At 40.6% G+C, this 23011-nt stretch overlaps 1 protein-coding gene across 2 annotated transcripts in view; it reads left to right on the top strand.

The window, feature by feature from the left end:
* Nucleotides 1-23011, top strand: part of LOC132910829 (sodium/hydrogen exchanger 9B2) — a 103016-nt gene that overhangs the window by 35580 nt on the left and 44425 nt on the right. For both annotated transcript variants that reach the window (XM_060966910.1, XM_060966909.1), the window contains exon 2: nucleotides 2703-3077. In XM_060966910.1, coding sequence (XP_060822893.1) covers nucleotides 2703-3077 — 375 coding nt within the window. The remainder of the gene's footprint in view (nucleotides 1-2702; nucleotides 3078-23011) is intronic.

The raw sequence follows: 23011 nt of genomic DNA, 5'->3' as shown, positions 1-23011 counted from the left end.
TTTTCATATCGCGAAATCAGTTCAAGAGACCGATAAAAGGAGGACGTACGCGCATAAATATATCATGGGAAAAATATGTTTAAACGATAGACGTTTCCCTGAAGAAAACAAACTTGGAACGTTTCTTTTTTTTTTTTTTTTTTTTTTTTTTTTTTCTAAATTTTTCGCACAAAACATTTTATTTTCTTAATACAACGATAATTTCTACTCTTACGCGCGTGTAATGGTAAATGGAGGATAAAAAAATATCGTCCCTTTCGTGACACCTCGTGCCTCGCATCCAAGCATTAAACGCTCTTCGGACTACTGTTTAAGCTGTCGATTCCTTAACCGCCGTACTTAACACCGTACTCGTTTCTTAACGTTGTAACGTATCGTATTAAAGTCGACGATAAAGTAATTTCGTAGCTACAGCAAAAAATGTACATAATTTTTCAATACCGATACTAAAAGATGCGATCACGCGATATCACGTAATATTATATATCGGACGATATCAACAATAAGAAATACGTATTAACGTAGTAAAAGTGCTGGACAGTTATAAGTAAGTCAAAGAAAATAAAAACAGAGTTAGGAACTTGGAAATGCCAACACACCGTCTATCGGTTTAACGCGCTTACCTGTTTATCGTTCGCACCGTCATCGCGATTCTACTGGTCAACTTTTTTTTTTTTTGCCCGAGCGAGATCCGCGTCGCAATCGATACGGAGACAACGAATGAAAACTATTCGTAGCAAGCAATCCTAATCGGGGGAATTGTAACGAATCGAGGAAGCGTAGTTCGTGATGTAACGGTCGGTTACAAAGCGTGTCATTTCCAATCGCCTTGATAAGATCATAAAGATCATAAAGTCTAATGAGATTGAACGAAGCTCCATGCCAAGTTTCCTATATCGTCTGTTCGCCTGCACTCTACAAGGTATACGCTTCTGTTAACGCTTTCTGAATTCTCGACGAGCTTTTTGCTCCATTTATTTTAGGAGAGTCATAGTCAGAGTCAGAGACGGAGTCAGAGTCGGAGACAGAGTTAAAGTTAATACGAAGAATCCATTGGATCAGCGAAAAGATTCATCGCGTATAACTTCACGAGCGACCGTATCTTGCAAAAGAAAGAGTTAACGTTCTTGAAATCAACCGCGAAGCAAATTTGTTCGTTTACTTCGAAAATCGATCGTTCGACGATAAAACTTCAAAATGCACGTACAAATATTTAAGGCTTTATAACGAAATTCCAACCTCGAACGGATTAAAATCCTAAAAATGAATGCAGTTTCGGTCAAACAAGTGCGGATAATTCTTTAAAAAGGCGTGACTTACAGATGGTTGTATATTAAGATATCGAGTCTTACGGTAAAATATCAACATCGACGTTGACGGTTGAGATACGGTGCACGCGTTTCGCTCTCGAACGTCTCCTGCCGATGTATTCGCTTTCTACCCTTGCTTCTTCTTCCGTCTCTTCCGATGGCACGCGTTTTACTTCCAACTTACAAATCAGTACGAGATATTGAGATCCGTTTGTCCCCTGCTTTGTTTCACGATCTTCGCTCTTATCGCGAAAACGCAATTACGAGATTTTGCTAAATCGAAACCTTCGATAAATACGTAAATATATCGTTCTATAGACGTACACACCTTGATATCTGCAATTTCAGTAAAAATCGTTTCTACGCTGTTTAATGGGCAGCAGCGCTACTTTAAATAAAACGTATGTTGACGTTATTTTAATTAATGCAGAGGGCGGATAGGTAATCGGGGTAAGGGACAAGGTTCGTAGGAACGATGACGATTAACACGAGAGATCGTGACCGTGGTATCGTGTATGATAGCTGTGCGCATCATGAGATACAAAGGATAAAGTATAAGGGAGCCAAAAAGTCGAGCAAGTTATTAATTTTTTATAATATACGAATTTTCGGATACACATATCGTCCATAAGTTACATATCGTCTCCGTACCGTACGTTGCAAGGATATACATGTAGATTCAACGTCGGTGTGTCCGATATTAGTTGCGGTTCCACCGATACAGGAATTAGTATATCGTCCTAATCGGTCAGTAAGAACAACGATGTAGGTTTGAACGCGTAGACCGTAACATCGTTATCGATAATGACACGGATGCTGTATGCACGATATCCAGACGTTCTTAAAAATATGTCAGCATCCGATCATAGATTACCAAGTTTCGTCAAACATACTTAGGAATCGACACGCGAATTGCAACGTGTTTCGCAAAGAGAATTCACGCGAATTCATTATCTATCTATTGCATCGATAGAAAATCTATCTACATTTGGATAAAAATATGCTCCGATTTAATAAATATATTTTAATTTCGAAATCACCTTTATCGTCTATTCGCCGTTCCATTTATTGCCCCACCAGCTACACTCCCATGATAGCTACTCCATAAAACTGCGAGTAAAGCTTTGAAAATGAAAAAGAAGAAAAAAAAGAAAAGAAAGAATAAAACCGACGTCCAACAATATCGCAACCATACGAGAACGCTTATCGCATCGTCATTTTCTTTCTATCGAGGTATTTCTCTGCGCTATTTTAAAACAAACGAATAAGAAGGCAAAGGGGAAGAGAACGAAGAGAAATACGAATTTCTCGTAATGCTCGGTCATAACCAAACATAACCAAAAGCATAAAAAAACAATTCTATTTTAACTTTGTTCTTAATGCTTCTTTCAGATCATGGTTGTACCTGTTTTGCGCGCGATGCCACGGTCGCGACGATACGCCATCGTGGGAGCCGACGGGTTGGAGGAAAGCCTGTCCGCAACCGTTTTGTCCAACCTACCGAAAATTCGCTCGTCTATTGTGCCTGTTCTTGTTAGGGCTGCTGCTCTGGGGCATCGTGTATACGATACTAAAAGATGACGCCGCCCCCGGTGGTCAGCTTTTCGGCCTCGCCACCCTTTGCTTAGCGGCGCATTTTGGCGGATGGCTATTCTCCTTGACCACCCTTCCTGCTCTGATCGGCATGTTGATCACTGGGATTATACTGCAGAATGTCGGCCTGGTCTCCATCGAAGGCAACTACGTCACCGTTGTCTCCAATTTGCGGTGAGTCTTTCTTCGCTTTTCACCTTTATCTTCTTTCTTAGTTTGAAAAGTTTTCCGAAAAGTCAATGGAAACAGCGATGATTGGACCGTACGGATGATTACGTATTTACAGAAATTTAAACGTGCGAAAGCATACAGTTCGTGAAAGTACGAAGTTGCGCAAACACGCGCAATCCATCGATCACGATCGTTGCCTCTTGAACGAACTATGTAACGCTAGGACCGCGGATGTGATCTTGTCTCTCCTCGTTATTTTCGCTATTGGCCTTAGAGCTTTCGTACCGAATCACTTTTCATATTTCTATTAAAACAACGGATATATAAAATATCTTAATCGCGTATCTCCGGCTCTTTCGAGAAATTGCCGTGTAACTTTCTGAATTTAGGCGACAAAAGGACAAATTATATAAACATGTAATTCGATAAGATATACATTGCCTTTGAAATTATTCAGATCGCATATGAAATAACCCTGATTGTTCGCGTCCATCGCATTTACGATACTCGAGGAAAGTTCTTAAACCGTAATTCTCTTAGGTCAGACTGTTTGCAACCCGCGTTATTATCTATATACATGTCAGATACACGTATACAAATACCGATTATAGGTCCGAGAAAAGGTCTTCGTTTTCTATCCTATTTTTCGCTATCTACCCTACGCTATTTTACGCTAACTGTAGAAAGATAGAGAACGATAGAGTATGTTCATCGTAAAAGAAAAAAGAAAAAAAGCCGGTAAAATACCTAGCTATAGAATGTCAAAAATACGGGGGGAACGTTTAGACAACGAACATTCTATTTATCCACAATTAACGTACGCGAGCCAATTTTTTATGAATTTCTAAAGAACTTTAGATCGCGTCATGTCAGTTAGAATATTTTTACTTTTCGACACTCACGAAATAATCGTTTGTAACAAATCCCTATGATCGTCCATCCCCAGAATTAAATGTCATACATGGAGAAATTTCTCCGAGTTCTATTCCGGCAAAATACATTGACTCATTTAAAAACCCGATAATATACTAAAAGTATTCTGAAACTTTTTCCAATCGATCGTTCAACACGAACTTGCCAAAGAATTTGAAAAAATTTCCAAATAACGAAAATGAAGGTTAATCTCCATTCGCTCGTATTCTCTTCTTTCTTTTTTCTTTTGTCTTTTTTTTTTTTTATCTAATTTTTCGTTCAACGTGTCATCGAAATTCAATAAAATCGATGGTTTTTTTCTCTTCTTTTGTTTTCTTTTTTTTTTTTTTTTTTTTTGGATGATCAGTACACCACAAAACTTAATAATTTGGTAACTAAAGTTGTAAAAGATACGCCGAAAAATAAAATTTTTCCATCTGGAGATATTGGTGAAAATCTAATACAAATCCAATACAAAATGTTTACGACGATCTGTGACGCCGCACTGTGATAACGCAGGGATAATGGACGATAAGAGAATCGATGCGTGCCATGAAATGTTGCAATTTACAAGTGTGAGCCACCGAGACGGAATGTTTGTACTTGGTTGAACGACATCGTTGACCCAACTGAGCTAAGGGGTTAATTATTACGCTGTTGCGCGTGACTACAGTTAGACTTAACTGAGCACGTGATTAAAATCATGTGCTGTTACGCACACATTACTTCTTTGGCTGAATTTGTAAATGGAACTTCATCATTTCGTAATTGAAATTTATTCCACCGCATCATGTGATAATATTTGTTCCTTCTGCTCGTGTGTGCCTCTCCGGAATCGATTATTAGCATGACTGCCGTGTCGGAAATATATTATATCGAGCTGACGAATGTGCTTATGTCTGTATAAACATACGCGGGCGGTAGCTTTCGATCATTTTACCCTGGAAAATAAAGAAACAAAGAGATTTAAAAAATATACCGAAAGGAGTGTAAACAAGATTAAAACGTTAAATGTATCGCAACTCGAAATTAATTTCAAACGTGCAGAACAAAATTACATATTTGTTTTATTTATTTTGTAAATTCGTTGGCCATGCGTCGTAAAAGTTTTTCTTTCAAATCTCATGGCTCTCGATGCGCCAGTCGCGTCCGAATCGACGTTAGAGTAAAGCGATCTGCCGGCTTGGATCCAAAGCGTACACAGTAAGCAACTCTATCAACGATAGGTTACATCGTATCTCAAAGCAGGAAATATCGTATTCGTCGACAGCGATTCAACGATGAAACTGTCATAAGGAACGATCAATCGTATTACGTTGTACGATATTTTATATATCATATCCATACAGCTATTCGGTTGGCGACCAAGTGATCGCGGATTTTGTCAATACCACCTAATTGCAAAATCCGCAATCACTTAGTTTCCAACCCAACAGACGTGGAACCGTATCTTTAGATCGATTAAAAATATGTTTTATGTATTTCCGTATATCACCGTCAATATGTATTTCATGTCGAACGATGAGAAGCGGTCTCTCTTCTTCTCTTTTCCTGCCAACAGATAAGTATATCTTCGATTCGTCGATAACCAATGTCGAACGTCCATTTGACGCGACTTTGACTAATGAAATAAAAGAGACTTCCACCTTCTCGATAATCACTGTTTGCGAATAAATATTTGTAATCTGAATTTTAAAGGAACATTTATAGAAACAAAATACACACGCGCTCTCGCCTACGAGATATACTTCGTTAATCTGTGTCGATTAATTTCTTATCACGAGGTATCGTTCGACAGAAAATTCAGTTCCAAAATCGCGAAGAGCGAGCGAAAAGTGCTTTCAATTTTGGGCCACTCTTTATCCGATTCACGGTATTTCAAACACTGTGGCACTCGACGCGATAACATCTGACAATATTGTCTGGAACTTCCGAGTTTCTCTTCCTCCGTTGATCTTTATTGCTATTTAGACTGGGAACGAGAGGGAACGAGAGGAGTTTGTTCCGATCGAATCAACGAGTGCGTTTTATTTACAAAGGACAATATGGAATTACGTAGAAAGGCCGTCGAATCGTACGATCGTACAATCGCACGATCGAACGGATTGATAGACGAGAGACGAGACACGAGACACGAGCGACGAGCGAAAAACACGAAGGAAACTGGATGAAATTCTGGCCAGCGCACAACATTTCGCGATAAGATATAACAGAGAGATTTTCAGTTCGTCAGCTATTTCGTGCGAGAGCGATGATAGATCGATCATCCGAGAACGATATCCAAGTTTTAAATCGCAGTTTTCCTGCAAAGAAAAATCGTTACATTTTATTTTCTTTTTTGTTTTACTCCTTCCTTTTCCCTCGGAAGTTTTACAAAATAAGCGTGAAAATATCTGCTAAACTAATTCGCATTTATGCATTGAAATCGGACGCACTATGTAAATAAAGAACAATTTCGCTTAAATAATCGACGATATTCGCGTCTCCTTGTACTCTCGCTACCGTAACTAATAAATTAGCCGCTAAAGTGCCTTAACGACTATAAACTATCAATTTGCTTCTGATGTACAGTAAGCAAAAGATGACACTTGTAGGTGAAAAGTTGCGAGCGGATAGTTGAGATTATAATTTCCTTTCGTCGTGACGTTTATATGAAAGTTTAGGGCGCGTAACAAAATTTAATAAACTCTCCTAGAAAGATAGACAGGTAGCTTTAACCCCTAAGATTTTGCGACGATATGTCCTGTCCTCGATAGATCGACGTAACTTCTGTACTCTTTGCTCCATCGACGATCGGATTACGATATTTTCTTTGACGATTGCGCGACCGATCGTTATTTTCACTGGCGCGTGTGTCGCATAGAGAGCAGAAAGACAGGAGACTCGACGAAGCAACCATCGACTCATCGCGATCATAAGGTGGCCCCTTTTTAATGTCGAGGCCAACCGACGGCGATTGGTTGCGGTCATACGCGACAATGTCACGCGCGGCATAATAATCACGGTCTCCGAAGGAGTTCAGAGAGGATTCAAGGTGTATTCCCAATTGAAATAGCTTCTAATCCAGCTGTTTATCGGACAAATACTCTCGCAATTCGCGAGCGTCCTCGATACTCTCGTAAATCCTAAAATCTGCCGAGATACTTCGAATTCGTTGCTTTCGGAACGTTTGCCGTTGATAAGAAATTTCCATTCGCCTAGGCAGCCGTTTTCTTCGCATTTAAATTTAAACTAACTACAGAGAGAGAGAGAGAGAGAGAGAGTTTTCACATTACTTGATCTATAGTTTCATTATGAATTTAACTTATAATCGGTGCCATCGAACAAAATTGAACATAATCGGTAATAATTTAAACTTTTCCGAAATGCTTTAGTCCCTCTACTTTTTATCATTGCTTTACCAACGATAAGTAAAGCGCATGCTATTATACAGAATTACATAGAGTAACCAGAGTCGGGGATCAGGTACTCGCACAGGCCGATTCGATCGGAATGCGTGTCGATAAATGTCTGCGAACGAAAATAACGTTTTACGAACATATACTGTGTTCTACGTATACTTTAGTTTTCGAGTCATGGATGTTTAAAGAAAATTACGCTCAACACAAGCCGTTGCACGCCTTAATAACATCGAGTTTCGTACCGTTCGCTCGAAGGCTATCGTTCGAATCCGCTTTATATCCTTTATCGTCGATCGTGTACGTTAGCGTACGTTAGCGTTCGCTAGCGTCGAATGCACGAATAGAATTACTGGATGAAACAGTTTCTTAAATCGCTAAATCGCGTAAAGTATGTACTGGCCTCGGTCCTATGTAACGAGTATATCATAGGCAGGTACACGCGTGTATACGCGTATATACAAAGTTCTGCACCATTTATGAAAGCGAATGTCATAGTCTTTTTGTCTACAATTTGCACGAGCTAAACTGCCGGACATGCTTCTTTAAGTCTGACGATTACCGTGTCCTACATCGCTTAAGTTGCAAGTATATTTGTTTGCACAAGAGAAATGTTACCGATAATCCGAAATATTCCGATTCATTTCGAAATATCAGCGACCAATAAACGAAATCTCCGACGCGATTTATTTATATGTTTTTCATTTTTCTCTTGTTTTGGCTTGACAAAAATATCCTTGAAATTTTTGTCCACCTTCGTCGGGACCTGCGATACTACGTCCGTTATTTATCCGTTGTTTCTACTAAAAGTATCGAGTAGCGAAGCTAAAAGCAAAATACCGTACAACCAAGATTTACAAATATCTGCGTCTATCCAAAAATTTCTTCGACTATCTCCTATCTCCTTGTCGTCCTATGTCGTGCGCAGCGATGTTTCGCTATCGATCGAATATGCCGCGGAATTATTACACCGACCTAACGGTTCTACGAATACCTCGATTATCCACTATCGTGAAAAATTGTCCACCGAACGTCCAATACGCGACGATAATTCGCGTCGACCGCGTATCCCCCATTCCGGTTTCTCAACGATACATCACTGACCAAACTGTCGGCTAGTTCGGTCCGACGATATAACGACAGCGCGTGGAAGCGTGGCTTAAATTAAAGGCTCGTCTAATAACGTAGGATATCTTGTCCGACACGCACACACGCGTTCTACGATACGTATTACGTGAATCGAATGTTGGGGAATTCGCACGAAACGAGTAGCACGCTACGTCGTTGCCTGTTTCATCGATGAAAGAAATATGTACAACGATATCCTGAATCAAGACTACGACACGTTCGTTGTTGTTCGAATTTTCGTCGTTTACGCCGTATATACGGAACGTTTACGAGCATTACTTTTTAACACTTTTCTCACGAGCGAAAGGCCCGTGAGACGAATAAAAGAGAACAAACTTTCGCTATTTTTCGTACGCGATACGACAGCCTGAATCGGCGTTAGTCGGTGCTTATCGTTCGCTATTCGTCTCACGTAATAACAAAACCATGAACGTTTTGCATCGTCACATCGAACACACATTTTAACTAATTGCAAGATACGTAACGCTTTGTCCAGACTGACTCGAACTATTCGCGAGCTGCTCACGAGCAGAAACTGCGAAACAGCGTCGCGTCCACATCGCGGTTCTCCGACAACTCGCAAACAGCTTTTAAACGGTTATAAACTTATTGCTCGTACGCTGGCCAACCCTTTGATATGCCGCCTCTCGAACCAATAGCGTTCGCTACACGTTAAACTATCCACACCGATCGCGAACAGCGATCCGAACGCAGCGTAACCAGACTACGAACAACTTATTCTTACAAATACCTCGGTATAATTACTCGTCGAATTTATCGATATCGTACACGTTTGATCGACTGAGTTTTCTAAAACATAGTACTGTCACAAAACACGGTCTCTATATCTTCCTTCGCGTAATTTCATATTCATAATCATAAATCATAAATCATAAGTCATAAATCATCGTTTACGCACTTCCGGATATCGAGTTATGTTTGTACGCGTTGTATGTACAGTTGTACTCTGTCTAATCCCACACAGATGCCGCGACATAATCGAGATATCGTAAAACATGTGATTGACAAATTCAGTGGCAGAAAGTCATTGGGCGATCTTTACGATGAATTAAATACATTTGTTAATATGATATATTATATGTATAATATGTCTACCGACAGTAGGAGATTAGGACTTTAATGGAAATATCGTGTCCACAGGAAAAACGGGAATGAGAAAAAAGTACGCGGTAACGGGAGCAAATAAACCGTAGAAAAACCGATATCTTCGACGAATGCTTTGTTATAATACCGTTGGACGTTTGACGAAAAAGATTAAGAAAAGCTAAACCGCAATTTTGTTGTACGCGCGGAAAGAGACAAAAGAGCGCGGATAACGGACGTTTTCAAGTACATATACGACGAGGCTGTTTTAGGTTTTACAATTCGTAAAATATTGACCGTCAAAGACGGGGGCGACGAGGATTTATACGTTTGACGAATAGGTGATATTCGTGTATCGCTTGCTATTGCTGTATCACCGTGTGACGGAGCTTGGATATGGAAACGCGTTGCATTACGCGTTTCCGTGTACGTACATGCCTAGCAACCTAGCTGCGTATATCCGATCGCATCGCGATGATATTCGCATCGATATTCGAGGTTTGATTCTCAAGCCCCTTTCCCCAAACTTACCACCATTTCGGAACGCAACAAGAATCCGCGAGTGCTGATAGTAGCGATGGGAAAAATAATAAAAAAATAATAGAGTGGAAAAATCGAAATGGCCCCTGTCGTCCAGTAATATCGCTGCAATAGGACCAACGATGGAAATTCGAAACGATCCAGGGTATTCGTAAACAGAATATTTTATGAGCGTTTAAAGATTCGATATTTTTAAGCTTCGGCGTGTAGCATACACGTATAACAGACGGTGTGATAGAACGTGTTAAGCAGTAAACGATTTTCTTCTTTTCGTCTACTAAGTTTCGTCTACTTCGAGCTTGTCGTCTGATTCGTTCTGATGGTTCCGAAGAATACGAAACGACAATGATTATATATACATTTTTCTTAAGCGATTTGAAATATTTTCCAACGATATTTGTCTGATTTAATATTCGCGAGTATACTATATATTTCAAGCGAATGTACGATGGTCGAAGAATAGAAAATAATCGCTTCCGATCTCGATAAATTTCAGCCGGAAGATAGTAAAAAGTAGTAACCGAACGAAAGATAGGAAATGTAACGGCTCGATGAGCGAATATAAATTTCAAGTAAAGTAGGTCTAAAAGAAGCTATAAAAGGATAAATAAAAAGACAAAATTCTTACGCGTTTACGATCATAGCAAAGTTACGGGCCTTCGTTTCGCTGACATTAGCTACGCGTTTTAATTCTTTTCGTCACGGTAACAACGTCGACCTTAATGGTAGCAATAATTTTCTTACTTTTAAGAAACAGTCGTTCTCCTTTCTCGTTCCTTTCGTGTTTTACAAGCTCGGAAGCTTACGACACGAGTAACAGATACCTACCTAATATGCGAACGATTGTTAAAAGTGAGAAATAAAATATACCGCGGACTATAAATAATCGGCAAACCTTGTTCTCACCGTTTACGGTGGACATTTACGATAACGGTCAGGCTACACCTGTGCCACAAGTGACAATATAACATGTAGTTTTATAACGGTCGTTTGCTTCGACGCTACGTTTCCTAAAAAAATACAGACTTTTCAACGTATCCGAAGCAATTTCTTCCGATTTGCTTTCGACATTCTACATTTTCTTGTAAAAAAAGTTAGAACTTTCTATCCGAACTTAATTTCTTATCGAGTTCGAAATACGTAATAAAAGTGTATAGGTTAATTGTATCTCTTATCTAAAGAACGAAATATTCTTCTTACCTTCTATCTAAGAAACGACGATATTCTTCTTACTTTGAACGAAACTATCAAGACGTTGCATAATCGCGAGAAACCGATGTCGCCTTCGATGTTATTCCGATCCAGCTTTATTATTTAGCGATATAATTAACGATCCGACGGTCTTAGATTTATATCTGGTCATAAATCACGACTGGTCGTATTTTCGGTAGTTTGATCGAAAACAAAAGTCCCGCCGTACGGTGAAACGTCGTAACGGCAAAGTAAAACAAAGCAAACGTGTAAGCCAAGCACGTGATACGATTCATACCGAAATTAATAACAGGCCAGACCGGAACGCATTATCCAAGGCATAGACAACGCAAACAGCGCAGGCCGAGACGTTTTCACCAGCTGCAATCTCAGCGAACGACACGGCGTCGCGTCCTCTTGCCACGAGTTACGAGGAAATTCTCGTCGGGCGTCGCGCCGCACCGCTCCGTCGTGCTTTCCCTTTTTCCTCCGTTCCGCTCTTAATCCGTACGCGAGTATCGGAGAATTCGCGTGCGCGAATTAGAAGAGATATTTAACAAAGGCGTAGACTTATTCGCATCGCCGTACATAAGATCGTCGCATCTGACGGCCAAGTTTTATTTACAACAGGACTTTTATCTACGTTTTTTAAGACGAAGCACGAGCTTTAAACGTCGCTTTCTCGTCGTAACAATTTCCATTGGAGCGAGAATAAAGTACATATCCGTATATGTATAATTTTCAATTCGCGTTAACGCGCCATTCGGCAATTTCGTCAATACAAAAAATATGTGTAACAGGAAAATGTGGAAATTAGAAACAACAAAATTACAAAATACGATGAAAACGATCGGAACGAAGAATGCTATCGGACTTCTCAAAGCTTCTCGAGAGTTGGCATTCTCGACTAGAAAACGATATCTCTCCGTATAGTTTATCGACTATCCGATGCAAAGTACGTTTATTGATTTTAAGCTTTATCCGAAATAGCGCGGTGCTCCACGTTTCGCAATTTTAATCGAAATTTTCTAAAAACGGAGAGTTTCGATGTATTTCTCTGTATGGTACGTGGAACACACGGGTTGGCTCGAAAGGGAAGCCGCGTCGTGCACATCCTCGGAAAACTGTCAGGACGCTCGAGATCCACCGGGAATTTCCGTATGGAACACCCCGGAAAGATAGGACGTGAATTTAAAATATCGCCGTCGGATTGCTTCGAGACGATAAAACGTCACCTTTTTTTAAGCGATACATCTTTTCGTGAACAGGTTACGAGCAAATAATACACTAACTCGTCCTTCGAGCGAGCCATCTTGCATGAAATTCTCCTACTTTGAGATAGAAAATTGTACGTTTTGGACATAACGTGCGGCGGATACTATTGCGAATACTATGTGCGTATTGGTAGCTACAATTAGGTTTTCCACGTTCTTGGACAAACCTTATCGTAGGCCGATTTTTTCCTCGCGCAGCGTTACAGCCGAGATATTCGATGATATTCGATGATCGAACGGCGCTTGCCCAACGATTTGCACGAGATATCGCGTATCTCACGACCTGCTTTCGTTCGCGTTGCTTCGAGCGCAAGACATCTCTAGCGACCCGATTATTAATATTTTATCGCTTCGCGTGGAATAAGGGAAAGAACAGGGAATAGGAAATACAGGAATAAGGACATTGGTAAAATATGTAGTCGCGGTATACAGATTAATTAATCGTAGAATTAGAATTATATTCGAATATTTGGATCGAAAGACAAGAAAATATAGAAGCATTCGAAAACTTGTACGAGTCTAATGCTTTTTATCAAGTATCTGAATCGTTGATAAATCGTTGCTTGAAATTAATTTCTTCGATGAAAAAGGTATTTTTCATATTTTCGAAATACGCGTAAATTTGAAAACCGATATTAATGGTATTTGGTTATTCGGCAACGGTTGGCCGGAATTCGTTCTCGCGTAAGGAGTTTGCGAGATCCGTGACGCATGGAGGTTACTGGTAGGTAGCAGAGCGGATAGAACGCGACATCCGGGAACAGTCTATAAAATTCCTTCGGGAGCGCACCCGAGAGACACCCATCCGCTTCGTTCTATCTCGTGGACTTTTTACAGGAACGTGGTCTGCGACGACAAGATGTCGCGGCCGACGAAGACATAGAGCCGTCAACCTACGGTTTCCGGTTTGGCTTCTCGCGATTTTATTCCTCCACCGACCAGCCACGTGTCACTGAAACATTTACACCGTGTCGTACAGCTTGTAGCCTCGTGATTTATGATATTTCTTTCCCTCCTTTTTCCTTCGATAGTTGTAAAATTGATCTTCAATTTTTTAACCCGAATGCTTCCGTCGCGTCGTTTCTTTCTCTCTCTTTTTATTCTTAAAATAGCGTCTTTCGTCGCTCGAACAACTTTTAAGCTATCTAGAAAGATGGCCGATTAATGAAATCGACAAGAATAATTTACGAAGGATCAAAGAATTAAATAATTAATCGGAATCAGAGAAATTAATTCGCAATTGTTCTGCGAAATATGGGAAACGTACAATCATTTAAAATAAAGTTACGGACGATGTTTGTTTCTCTAATGCGTTCGATGAAGATCGAAAGGGAACACCGATAGCAATACCGAATAAAAGGTAAATGCCTTCGAATCGATTTAGATGGACTACATTTTTTGCAAATACGATAGGTTACGGACAGGTTACACGAGTGCATGTTAAAGATCAGCTTCTATTTCCTAGAACGTACATCGTCGACTTCAAAAATTTCGCACAATTTAGCTTCTTAGGCGTCGAAGAAACTACCTACTAAACCACTGCAAACTAATACCTGATTTTTGTATAATCTTTTCTAAATGTGTATCGATCGCATCGAAAACGTGCTCGACGTTTGAGAAAGAGCGGATGTGGCAAAGTTACCCGTGTTTTCTCCTAGAATACGCTTCTAGCAAAGTAATATAATCGAGAGCCGTGCGTTTATCGATCAACGCGTTCGTCGCTAATTGCTGCCAGATGCAGCGACTGATTTCCCCAACATTTCGTACTTTCGTGCAAATACGTTCTTAAGCGTAATTATAATGTCTTTTAAAGAAACGGACCACGAAACGCGCAATATTTATTGCGTATACGAAACGGCAAAGGGGCGCAAGTTTTCTGGAATTTATTTTAGAAAATTTGTAGAATTCTCGCTTGGAATTATATCGCTCGATAGATTATGTACTGGCAATCTTCTATTTATTTATTACATATCGCGGGAAAGTCTTCGAATTAAAGTTCTACGCAAAGTTCTTACATTGCAGATGTACCGTTTATCATAAAGATTAGGAAACCGATATACGCGACAATTTGATAATTTCTCTGATCGAACGCGTAAACGGATTACTTTCATATAGTCTTTTGCTCCGTGTTCCGTGTTCGAACGTTTAACCGCGTGTCTTGCAAATTGGTGCAAACATCGGCCTGTATTTGACGTTTAATCGTCGGTAGACGTCTAAACATCGACAAGCGTTCAACTTCGAATCGACAACGACGCTAGGATTGATTTGGATGGATCTGTCAAATTCGACGAGTATATACAGTTGTTTAACAAGAAAAAAAAACGCCAATCTATCCGTTTCATATCGATTCGATAAATATTAACTTTTATTTTCGTAAAACACGGAAACTTAACTTTACGCGTAAAAGGTGATCGATACGCGCCTAATTTCTATGGAAATTATTGTATTTCTAGAAGAAAACACGGAGATCGCCACGACAAAAAAGTTTTTCTACTTAGATAGATATCGATGCGTAGAGCGTAGATACTTTGTTTAAAACGACGCCAAATCTAAGTTTCAGCTTACCGCCTGTTGGCGATTTGTTCGTTACATTCTAATCGTACAAATACGGTACGAGTTCCGTTATCCAAAATTTCGTTCACGTGAAAAGTTCGTTTCAAACTCTGTATGGAAGACAAAACTTATCATCGAGATATACGCTTCGAGAGCCATTGAGATATTCGCATCGTTCGAGCATAACGCGACGACAGAATCGTTACAACGTCGATTCGTCTATCCTTCGCGACACACCCTTTGAAATTCTGTGCTGCCGAAACGAAACATCGACAAAGCGATCCAGTCGATTAGTTCGCGACACAGAGGCTTTCGCGTTCTCATCGAAGAATCCAACTCTATGCGTACTTTTACAGTCGTCGCAACAAAGTCGATCGTTCGAGTCGATAAACGTTCGACTATGGTTCCGACCGTTTTGCCAGATCGGCCGATCGATGTTTGCACATTGCACAGGTATAGAACGCGGCTTGGTCTATCTAAGCGAGCGTGCCGGTGAATCGCTTACGTGTTTGGTCAGCTTTATCCGCGTTACCTACCATTCTCTCTATCCGGCGTAAACATCCGGTCAGAGGGTTTATTACGATAAAAGAGGAAGCCGAAATGCTTGGATTGCGCGCGATTGATCGGGCGGGCATGGCCCATTTTTCCCTGGTCGCCGTATCTTTGCCTCCAAACTGGTGAAACGAATTCGTTTTCGTCGACAACATCGTCGTCCAGACGAAGATGCCTCTTCCTCGGCCAATTTCAACCGTTCTAATTCAACGACGTTTCGTCAAAAACTCAACTTTCGAACGATAATGGCCTAGCGTACGCGCGTGATAAATTTTCTTTTAGAAGCAAAGCATCTTTTCAACAAATTTTATTCTACATTTTCGACTTATTCTCACACGTAACAGACGTCGTCGTCGATTATTCACCGCTATTCTATTACTCGAGCGAAACTGTACAACGACTGGTTACCGTTCGTAGAAATGTGTCTCAAAAATCGATATTTCGAACAACTTTTAGCTGATTATTAATCGGCATAAATTACGAACATTATCCTTCTTGTTCGTACACTTTATGTAATTACAACTGTGCGATATGTAGATCGAGAAGCAATAACAAAGAAATAATTTATTGTATTTATCTTTATTCATTGTTATTTATAACGCAACGACGATATTCTTCCATCGAGCGAATTCCTCAAAATGCGAACAAACGTATCGAAGCAAGTATTCCGGAAAGATGGCTGAATAACGTACATCGTAAAATGGCGATATTGCGATAATTCGACGCGATCACGCGTATTCCGAATATGTACAGTGTGGATCTATTTTCAAATTTGTCCGAAGCTATCGCCGTATAAACTGAAATGAAAATGGTGGATCGTTTCGGCGAAACGACAGTTAGCATCGATCGAAATATCGAAATTTTACTCGTTTACACTTCCGACGCTTATTACGACGCTTGTATAAAATTATTTTTACGTTTACGTCAGCCGAACCCTCAATCGCGTTGTATCTAAGATAAGAAGCAAGAAACTAGAAAAATGTCTACAATAGTTTCTTTATCGAAATAAATGCGTCTAATGCACCTGCATATGTATCGGTGTACTTCTTCTTTTATCATTAGGGATTAGCAACATGTAATCTTTTTATTACGCTTCTTAGTTCTATGATTTTCTATGAAAGCGATAAACTCTAGGTAATTGTAATTTTTTTCTAACGAGAAAAGAAAATCGTTTTACACCTATCTCGTACCTGTTTTCTAACTTTTATTCTGTATACTCCCATTTTTTATTCTACCGATCCATTACCGTGGAATCGGTTTCCTTTAAAATTCCTATTCTCAAACTCACCTGATTTTACCTGATTTTACCGATCGATCGAACCGTTACTTAAAAGCCGTACGAAGAATACCGATAACTTTGTATACACACGCAGCAACGAACGCTACTTGTACACGTAGGACGATCGAAATTTTGTTGAAAAGTTATCGCTATAGAAACACGTAATTAGCTAATTATCGCGCACTCTGATCTTAGGATATTTCCTCGCGGAAATCCGGTTGTCGAGTCGATGATATAAGTAACAGGGTCGAGCAGCCACTAGAACATTGTCGCAATTTTCGTATCAAAAGTTGGTGTCTATCTACCGAAGCAGGGCGGACACGTTGCACGTATTAGTTAGTTCAACGTGCCGCGAAACACTTGTCCCCGTTTAACTGGCGCGTATTAATCCATTTTAAAATTCAGCTACTTTATCCATACGTAGCGTATACACACTTACGAGCGATACACGTACACTCGAGGGTCTCTTTATCTCTTGGTCGACTTGGTCGGCTTCGTCGGCTTCGTCGCAAGTCGCTCCTCGAAGTCATTTTTTTGCAAAAGCTTCGAGCCACGTTTGTAACAACAACAGAGGCAAGCACGGCTAGAGAGGGTTTAACAGCTAGTTTAAAGCAGAACATTGTCTACGTTAATCGGTTACATATTACGTCGATGGTCCCATGTGGATGAATTAAACGGTCGAGGATGAGAATTCGCGTAATTCGTTCAACGCGTTACTTCGACGCTTAATGCGGACAAGCGTCGCTCGCGGCAACATTGCAAATCTTTTTAACGTTCGAGCGCAAATTTTACGTTCTTAAAGCTTCCGATGAAAAGGTCATTGGCTATAATTCGATATTCTTATAGAAAAGGATCAACAACGTTATCCTTACCAAACGCCGTACAAGTCGTACACGCCGTAGAAAGTTGGGTATCGAGGAACCTCTGTCTCGTTCTTTCGTTAATTCGCTTCGTAATCGTCCATTTATTCTTCTTACAAAAATTTCTCTTTCGATGTTCGCGAGTCTTCCGTTATTACAGCCACTTTGTTATATCAAGCGTATATAACGTCTAGTTACTCGTCGTCTACGAGTTCTTTTAATTAACAACGTTTAAGCTACATCGCCCGAGGTAAAAGGTAGAAAAACCTATATACGTACGTACCTTGTACAGGACAGGTAGACGAATAGACAAAGTCGAGAAAGATCGTTGTCTCTGCGTTTGTCCAAGCACGTTAAAAAATAGTCCGTTTTTTTAAGTATCGTAAGAATAGTTGTCTCGATGTTACTCTTGAACATTATTTAGCATAATATGACAAATTTACGTTAAAATCGCGCACGCACCCTATCGGCAGGAAAATATCTTAGAAGAAGGCACTGGTAGAAGCAAGTTTTAGATATTTATGATATTAGGTAGGTAGCGGCGCGCGTCTCGGGTTTGTTTCGTCGAAGCACGGCAAGACAGCTTCGGAGTCCAAGGTGTATTCGACGTGCTGTAGAGTCGATGGACCGTGATGAAATCCACGAAAACGCCCGATCGCGTGGAAACCGAGCGGCGATTTTCCCTTCCTTCCGGTCGAATTAGACGACGAACGCTTTGGTTTCGACACGAGTCACGTTTCGTAAATATAGTTTCCTGAACATCCGACGTTTCGCAACTATCGTTGTATATAATAAACGTAATTCTTTCAAAGATCCGGATACGAATTTTACAACGATTTACAACGACGTTTCGTTGGACATCGACACTGGAAAATTAGAAAAGTTTCTAGTAAAATCTTCTGTTTCGTCTCGATGGTGCTTTCGTATTGCCAAGCGTAATAGAAATCGCGCGTAAAAGGCATTGAAAATAGAAAGACGAAGAAACACGAAGAAAGGAAAAATGATTCGGTCGTGCAAACGCATAGTCGAAGATTATTTTAATCGTTATGTTTTCAACAATGTTGCGAGATACGTGTAGAAACGAGGAAAAAGTTCAAGCGAAAGATAACGATAATTGCCACTAGATATTCTAAGGTTATGTAGTACTTTTAAGCCGTTGTTTGTTTACTAATTAGTTTGCTAATTTCGCGAAAATATAATCGATCCGATACTTTCAAAGCCTTTCAAAGCAATACAGAAGGCAAGGTTCGGCTTAATTGCCGACGTTTAAACGACATTTAGGACAGTCTATAAATGATTAAACTAAATAAGTTCAGTTTAGATCGAAGATCCTACGTTATATCGTACTATACGGGTATACTATGCTATATTACTTAAAAAAAATTCAAACTTTCTAATTAATATTCTTGATCGGAAGATCAAACATCACGAATAAACTGCTCCTTTACGTTACGTAAAATCTCGCTTTTATAAATTCAAATAATCCGTTCGATCCGTTAACTCGCTAGCTGATATACGATGATTCGTAACAAACAACCTTTAATCCTAAAATGCATCCTTGTATCCGTGTCGCGTGCCTATTATATCGCATTTATATCGAATATTAATTCAATATCCATAATCCAGCGCTATCGGTTAAATTCTTTAATTACGATTTCCTGCGCGTAACTAATTCACCATGTACGTGCGTTTCTAAACGCGTTATCTAAAGCGAAACAGCCAAAAACAACGCGATCTTCTACGGTCCATCGTTGAGTTAGCATGCAACTGTCAGAATCGAAACTCGTATATCACGACGTTCAACGTGAATCTATCAGTCCCAAGAGAAGCCGAAAGACAATCGTTCGTGGTTCGATTCGCAACGTGGAGCGATACAGAAGCCGAATCGCGTTGCGCTTCGATATTGCATCGAGGTATCCGCACCGCGTCCGACCCAAGCTATTACGTCTACGCAAATGTTCCCGTGATGTAAATCTGTCGGGGAATGGCCGACCTCGAAATTGCACGGCCTAACCGATACCGCAGCAGCTCATTAGCTGGTCGCTCGTTTCACAAGCCGCATTTTCTATCTCGAGCAAACCATTTCCTATCTTCTTCGTCTTTCTCTATTTTCTCGACGCTAGAGAGCCACCCGTCTATATCAAAAATACAAACAACTCGTATAAACTCGCCTAAACGAAATATATTATACCTATCGTTAGACGTTAGGATCCGAGCGACGCGATGAAAATAAACGATTGCGCCTTAAAACGGTTGAATTTGAACAAACGCGAGCGTTCGTTTCGTTAAACGCATTTGCGCGATTGAATAACTCGTGGCTGTGCTCCATCGTGTATTAATTCATGGATTCGGTATTCATGGATGGTCTCGCCGAGCTCCTCTTTCACGAGTCCTCCCTCTCTCCTTTCGTAAACGAATAAGATACAGGCTGATCAGAGGAAACAGGCTACACGTCGACGTACTTGGTCCGTTTCGATGATCTTCGTCGCATCGATTCGTCAAATTATCCAGCTCGGCATTCCGAATATCTTTCTTCCATACGTGTTACCGCCGCTCGCCGATTTATCTTACGACTCTGTCGCTTCGTTCCGCGATTATAGTCGAACCTAAATCGACGAAATCGTCGATGAACGAGATAACCATCTTTCAATATCGCGTAAATAGAAAAGAAAAACCGATCTGTTATGGCTTTATTAGCCGCTATATAGCGTTGTTAACGCGGTATCTCCGATACTTGGCAACTGCCGTCAGATAAAATTATCAACGAAAGCTCGGTAAACTGTTTCTTCTGTGTTTCGCGGTTTATGTATCGCCCTTTCTCCCTTCCACTTAACGTAGCTTAATTGTTCCAATTCTCTACGAGATCGTACGATCTGCAGCTTTTACACGTGGTAACGTCATTCGCTGTTATTATACATGCGGGTAAATCTATCGAAATATCGCATCGAAAATTTGTTTAGTCGTAGCGAGTTTTTCGAATCTAATCGTCATACCATCCCGTGCAATTGCACGAACAAATTGCTAAATTTGTTCGACTATCGCGTTCGCAGCTGGCTATACAATAAAGGGAACAACAAATTCTCAAATCCAATTCGTTTTCCTAGTTTGCCATCGGATTTTTTTTCGCACGATTTCTATATTATATTCTTATCTATCTTATACTATCTTTGTTAATACGCGACGCAGATGATTTTACCGCGCTCTCCTCCAATCTTCCCCGTTATTAATCCTTTCGCTTGTCCCGAAGTTGTCTGTCTCTTCTTCTTTTTTCTCACGATACAACGCAATGCTCTACGTTCTCGGTTTTATTGCACGTCGGTTGTAGTGGGTGGTAGGTAATCAGCAGGCTTCGTCGATCAGTGATCGGTTATTTTATCGAGATTCGTTTACTATACGCGCGACGGGAAGAGAGAAAGAGAGATAGAGAGAGAGAGAGAAAGGGGAATCTCACCTGTCCGATGGAGTGTTGCGGTGGAACGATGTTTTCAAATAGCCTCTCGGGGGAATATTAATAAAGAGTGCTCTGAAACACGTGGTAGAACACGCGTGGAGAGTCGGTTGGTGTAAAAAAGGGAGGAAAATAAATCGAAACGGTGGAATAAAACATCGTGTACGAAGTTTCCGTTGTCGGAAACGTTGATTCACGGAGAGCCAACTCTTTCCCTCGGATGGTTGTTTGCAAAGGTATTCTAGTTGTCCTGGCATGTTTACGCCCAGGTTGGAGGGTAGTTGACGTGGTTCGAGCTATTGGTTCTTTTTTATTTATTTTTTTTTTTTCTTTTATTAAGGGATTGTCGAGAATCTCGTGGAATCGAGAGTGCCGAACTATCGAACGGTAAAGCTCGATTTTTCGGATACGAACCCGCGTTCTCTCTCGAACGTACCCGTATTTACTCGTTCCTTTCTGATACGATATAATTCAGTTTGTTTAATTTTTCAGCTACCACACCGATGACCGAAGCTCGTACAGAACGATTAAACGAGATTCAACAACGCTATATATGTGTGTGTGTGTGTGCGTGCGCGTGGTAAATGGTACGCGTAGATCTGGTAACGCTTAAATATTTTCAGCAATTTGTGTCAGATCGGTAGGCATTTCGAATTGTCGTGGACGCGTCGCGCTAGTCGATGAATAGAAACGCTCGATTCGCTCGTGCCGTTGCGTTTGCTTCTACACCTTTCCTCGTGACCTTTTTTTACAGTTTACAGGTCGCCAGAGTTCCTGTAACGGGAGACATCGCGTCGAGACCCGACTTGATCTCTTGCGTCTTAAAATTCGCCGAAACAACGGCAAAAGTACACAATATAACGGAGAATACAGAAATTCTGGCAAGTTTCTGTGAACGGAAGAATCGCCGATCTCGTTTGCACGTTCGTAGCGAGACGATCGAAACAAGTCCAACTACCAAATCCTAGATCAAATCCTTCTAGATTCCCTTCGATCCCGGCGGCATTCCTTTCATCCTCCGAGACCTAATGACGCGTCGAAGATGCTCGTTAAACGGACTTCTTGGCTCTTCCACGATGGCCGATTCCGCGAGTCTGCAGTCGTCCAGGGGGGGGGGGTGTGCCGTAAATCAGTAGCTATGGATAGAGTGTCCAAGGTTTGTCTCTCCTAAAACCGCGACGCAAAAGCGACGTTCGACTTTGAGATTGAAAGTTTCCCCGTAAGTTTACTTACCGTGAAACGTATGGCGGTGTAATTTTATTCCGCGTATATTCTATAGTTTTCGAGATTTTCTTTCCCTTTAAAGTCATCTTCTCGCAAGTCGATACGTTGGCCGGAGAAGGAAATCTTTCGCGTCAAGTATCGATGCGTATTTTACCGTAAAAAAATGTATCTTATCGCTATATATTGGCGATAAAGTGAAAAGTGGCGATGCCTTCCGTTTTTATTAGATCGTCCGCGTACGAACAAAGCTTACAGAGGTTGGTAATCTGAGGGATTATGTTATCGAAGCGATTATTATACTTGGAAATTCAAAACATCGTCGTATGCCATGCGCGTCGATCGCATTGTCCACGACACTCGTAGATTTCTCGTATTTTCATCTGATAAAGGATTACGTATTAGATTCTTGTGCTTTCGATTCGCGAATATTTACGAGCCGTAGCAAAGCAAAAGACTTAAATACACGTAAATAGA

This window comes from Bombus pascuorum, chromosome 9 (assembly GCF_905332965.1).
Source record: "Bombus pascuorum chromosome 9, iyBomPasc1.1, whole genome shotgun sequence".
In the NCBI taxonomy this organism is placed as follows: domain Eukaryota; kingdom Metazoa; phylum Arthropoda; class Insecta; order Hymenoptera; family Apidae; genus Bombus; species Bombus pascuorum.
Note: the sequence above shows the minus strand (reverse complement) of the source record. Positions and strands in the feature narration are given on the sequence as shown.